Source organism: Rutidosis leptorrhynchoides, chromosome 10, assembly GCF_046630445.1.
Source record: "Rutidosis leptorrhynchoides isolate AG116_Rl617_1_P2 chromosome 10, CSIRO_AGI_Rlap_v1, whole genome shotgun sequence".
Lineage (NCBI taxonomy): Eukaryota > Viridiplantae > Streptophyta > Magnoliopsida > Asterales > Asteraceae > Rutidosis > Rutidosis leptorrhynchoides.
In genome coordinates this window covers 218,385,646-218,390,797 of record NC_092342.1, presented here as the reverse complement: position 1 = coordinate 218,390,797, position 5,152 = coordinate 218,385,646, and the positions used below count along the sequence as shown (strand labels likewise).

Sequence of the window (5,152 nt, the reverse complement as noted above, 5' to 3'; positions counted from 1 at the left end):
ATGGATTAGATATAAAGGATATGTAATTTTGTTTTCATGTAAATAAGTCATGAATGATTACTCATATTTTTGTAATTTTATGAGATATTTCATGCTAGTTGCCAAATGATGGTTCCCACATGTGTTAGGTGACTCACATGGGCTGCTAAGAGCCGATCATTGGAGTGTATATACCAATATTACATACATCTAAAAGCTGTGTATTGTACGAGTACGAATACGGGTGCATACGAGTAGAATTGTTGATGAAACTGAACGAGGATGTAATTGTAAGCATTTTTGTTAAGTAGAAATATTTTGATAAGTGTATTGAAGTCTTTCAAAAGTGTATAAATACATATTAAAACACTACATGTATATACATTTTAACTGAGTCGTTAAGACATCGTTAGTCGTTACATGTAAGTGTTGTTTTGAAACCTTTAGGTTAACGATCTTGTTAAATGTTGTTAACCCAATGTTTATAATATCAAATGAGATCTTAAATTATTATATTATCATGATATTATCATGTATGAATATCTCTTAATATGATATATATACATTAAATGTCTTTACAACGATAATCGTTACATATATGTCTCGTTTAAAAATCATTAAGTTAGTAGTCTTGTTTTTACATATGTAGTTCATTGTTAATATACTTAATGATATGTTTACTTATCATAGTATCATGTTAACTATATATATATATATATCCATATATATGTCATCATATAGTTTTTACAAGTTTTAACGTTCGTGAATCACCGGTCAACTTGGGTGGTCAATTGTCTATATGAAACATATTTCAATTAATCAAGTCTTAACAAGTTTGATTGCTTAACATGTTGGAAACATTTAATCATGTAAATATCAATCTCAATTAATATATATAAACATGGAAAAGTTCGGGTCACTACATTATAGTGGTTGATCCGAACTTGGGCCTTTTATGCACCAACACACGTTCTCTAAGTGGTTGATCTTAGCTTAGTGTGCTAGCCGCTGCTTCATTTCGTATAGTATAACACTTTCACTTTCTTAGCGCTCTGCCCCCTTGTATAGTAAAGGGAACACTTAGGTTGTGCGGCTTACTCTTATACTTATAAAGGTCTATTTTCTCTAACTTGACTCAGTTTGGCCTACTTGACTCAACGGTTAGAGTATCGCTTTCATACGACGAGAGTCATTGGTTCAGATCCAATAAACGAACATACTTAATGACGTAATGCTATCTTAATTCTCGTTGGCTAAGCGGTGATGAATTGTTTTTTTTAATAAACTTCCTTCCACAAATTATTAAAAACTTGCTTCTATAAAAAAATCATATGCAATATGATTTTTTGTTTTGTTTAAAAAATTACAACGTTTTTTGTCGTTTAAATCCACCCAAGTTCCTAATTAGTGGGGGACGTGTCCTTCTAAGTTCTAATTCTTGAATACGTGTCTATATTGTTTGTCATTAGTGTTTTAATGTTATAGCAAAAAGAATGTATAAGGATTGTGGAGTATTTATTTATTTAATTATACATTTATACTTATTTGATATTGTTTAATAATTAATCTTTTTTTTTTTTTTAACAATTTAAACAAATAAATCATGTGAATTTGATTAGTTAAATTATTAAAAATAAAAATATACCAATTTTATAGGTTTAATTATGTTATTTTGTTAAATATAGTACGAGATGTTTTGACGAGAAGAATATGATTTTGTTACAACGATAAATATCCCGTCAAAAGCAATGCCTTTTGACTCAGCGAAACGGCCGAACCCATTTTGTAGTTCTAATTCTAGTTAACGTATGTCAACAAGTTTGTCTATTGGCCCAATTGACGGATTGGATAATTTACATAAATACATCAAAGACCCTTGACAGTTGTTATTTTTACATACTTTCTATTTCTAATTAACGTCGGTCAACAACTCTGTTGATTGTCCCAATTGGCCGATTGGGTAATTAACGTAACTACCTAAAAGACCCTTGACGTTTGTTATTTTTTACATACTCCGTTAATAGTCAAAGTCTTTCATATATTTGGGATTTTGGTCTTTGAATCCATTCAAATTGAAGAAGAGGTTTTATGTGTTTTCTGCAACAATTTAATCAGGTTAGAATTTCTCTCCCTCGCTCATGTCTATACAAAAATCTTATAGTTTAAATTCCTAATTTACATGCATTTGATATGTATATGCGTATGTATCTATCTATGCGTCTTCTAGGGTTTCACTCGTTCCTGATACAAACCCTAGTTTTTTTTTTTTTTTTTTTTTTTTTTTTTTTTTTTTTTTACGAAATACTAGCATAAACTAATGTGAATCAATAATTTCTTTGATTGCGTATCAAATTGAATCGTATGATCTCAGTATTAGGTTGCAATTATTTTGTCTTCTTGCAATAGTACTATTTTCTGAGAATGAATTGGAATTTTAGTGTTGAAGCTGTAACATATCTGTATAAAATTCGAATGATGAAGATAGTGTAGGTTTAACTTAAAAGCATTAATGCACTCCTTATTGTTCATATGTAATTGTGTAAGCTCTTTATATCTTCTTTAGGGTGATTAACAGAAGAATCAATGGAGGAGTCAGAACAGAGAAGAGAAAGATTAAAAGCTATGCGAATGGAAGCTTCATGGGAGGCATCAACTTATAATAATGAAAGTGATTATTCAGCTGTTAATCTCTCCAATCCGCTTCTTGAATCTACAGCTAATAATCCTGAAAGTCAGGGGCATTCGTCTGCTCAGAGCTTTAATTATTACACCGACCCAATGGCATCTTATTCAGGGAACAAGCAGAGGAGCAAGGTCAGCCCTCAGATATCACAGACCCATTCATCATATCATCAAAGTAATATATGCATTTGAATTTTTTTTATGTGCCCCAACTTTGTTGTACCATATTCCTCTATTTATGTTCTTAAGTTATCATTCATTCTGCCTTATTTGATCAACACACCGTGACTTCTTTTTTCTGTGTAAAGTCCACCTCCCTTGATGACTTATTCAACGTAAACGAAATTCACTAAATAGGTGCCTGGTTTACTATAATGGAGAAGCCAGTGTTATCTTTAAATGATTGTTATGACACAAGACTTTTAAACAGTATGACCTTCTTGGACTATTGATTGCAAAGGACTATTGATTTTAGACATAATAGTGAAAATCTGATTGTAAGAAATCTAATTTTGTATGTTACTTTGTTGTTTGGGTACTGGGACTCCATATAGAGCTAGTTGCCTAATGGGTGGGGATAGTGAAAGATTCAAGCGGGAACATTTTGTACTATGACATATAGATCAGGTTTTCTCGAAACATTTTCTGTCTATTTATATTAGTTTCTTTTATATAAATCACTAGTGGGTCAAGTACTTTATTTCAGTATTTTTTTTTTCTTATTAAAATGAATTAAGAGGTTATATTATGCGTTATCTTTAAACTTTGAGCAACTTTTGTTCTTTTTGACCTATTTGATTTTACCTGTTTGATTTGTTAGTGATAATACATAACCCGAGTTGACCCAATTATAAGTGAAGGGTCAAAATTTCTCTACAACTTACAATCAGTAGTTTGATTTTTTCCACACTCATTGCTGTTAACATTCAGTAAATTGCTTCTCTTATTACTGTGTAAAAATTATTTTACTGTTCAACAGGGCCTTTGTCCAATGAAATCCTTCCTCCACCTTCATTTCAACCCCGTATTAACCAATTTCCAAGTCCACGAATGCAGCAACCACAGGGACAACATGTGAACCCTAGCTATGGAGGCTACCATGGTCCAGGAAGTGGCTACCCTAGCCCACAAACCCATTTCACCACTGGCCCAGCCCGTGGTTCAGCCCAAGGTGCCTACCCTAGTCCCCACTTTACCAACAGCCCCGGTCGTGGTTCAGGACAAGGCTACCCTAGTCCCGGACCCGGACCCGGACCCTACTTTATAAATAGTCCGGGTCAAGGAAGGTACCCTAACCCAGGTCCTAATCAAGGAAGTGGACAGCGGTGGGGAAGTAGCATGAGTTCGGGTCCAAGCTTTGTGAGAGGTAGGGGTCAGGGGTCAGGACAGCGTGGTGGGTGGGGGCAGGGTGGGGCCCGTGATCATGTGTCAGCAGAACATCGACCTGATATGTTTTACAATAAGTCGATGGTGGAAGACCCGTGGAAGTTTCTAGAACCTGTAGTTTGGAAGAAGTCACAAAAGAAGAAATGGTTGACAACAGATGCTAAAAAACTTAGAGTTTCGGACTCACCAACACAGCAGAAGCAATCTAGTTCTCAACTTAGCCTTGCAGAAATCTTGGCTGCATCCTTCAACGAAACTGAAGCTGAAGCTGCAACTGATGAACCCAATAATTAATGATTTTTACTTCTGTTTATGGAAATTTAAAGTGATCTAGTGAGGTCAATATGGCCTAATCTTGTAACATTGGGTTGAGTTATTTTGGGTTGGGTTGAGTTATTTAGAAAGTAGATGGTTTATATAAGAGAGACTATGTAAGTTTGTCTTGGCTTCTAGGTTGTCTTTTTCTCATTCTGAGTTTTAAGTTTGTTTGATGTAAAGGTGACCTCATGATGTTATAAAAGTATGTATGAACTATGTAAGGAAAAAGATTCATTCTTGTATGATCGTTTTGCTTCAAGAATTTTTAGGTACAAGTAGAAGTCATGTCATTATTTTTTTTTTTTTTTTTTTGAAAGGAAGGAGTTTTATCAAAACAATGAACTAGCGAAGATGCTAGAATTACAAAGAATGCAAAGGGTTTTGCAACAATAATAATTTCCAGTTAACATTTGAGTGTCGTAATCCACCGCCAATCCAATTAAAAGAATTAACTGAAATGTTATTCATAATGACATTTACGAAATACTTGTCTCCAATGGAGTTTCTATTCCGATAAGTACAAATAACCCACAATGCTGTAAGAGAGATGAATTCAATGATTTTCCATTTAGAACTCGTAAAAGAAGCACACCGGTCACAAATTCTTAGGACATTAGCCCAACTCGGGGGTTGAACATTGATCCATCTTTAACATTACTCCGAACTTCTTAAGCAAATTATGCAAAAGATGAAAACACGAGCATTTGATTCCAACTAATTGTTGCAAGAATCACAAGAGCTACTAGAAATGTTGATACCATGGTCCACCAGATTGCTTTTAACTGGG

At 33.8% G+C, this 5,152-nt stretch overlaps 1 protein-coding gene across 1 annotated transcript; it reads left to right on the top strand.

The window, feature by feature from the left end:
• Positions 1-1,977: 1,977 nt before the first annotated feature.
• Positions 1,978-4,585, top strand: LOC139872920 (protein SICKLE). Its single transcript, XM_071860855.1, has 3 exons — positions 1,978-2,094; positions 2,543-2,836; positions 3,641-4,585. Exons 2-3 carry the CDS (start codon positions 2,563-2,565, stop codon positions 4,339-4,341), a joined length of 975 nt encoding a protein of 324 aa, XP_071716956.1. The 5' UTR covers positions 1,978-2,094; positions 2,543-2,562; the 3' UTR covers positions 4,342-4,585.
• Positions 4,586-5,152: the final 567 nt, after the last annotated feature.

Coding starts and splice junctions, on each gene's coding strand:
- LOC139872920 (XM_071860855.1), top strand. CDS start 2,563: ATGGAGGAGTCAGAACAGAGAAGAGAAAGATTAAAAGCTATGCGAATG. Junction 2,837..3,640: donor CCATTCATCATATCATCAAA/GTAATATATGCA, acceptor ACTGTTCAACAG/GGCCTTTGTCCAATGAAATC.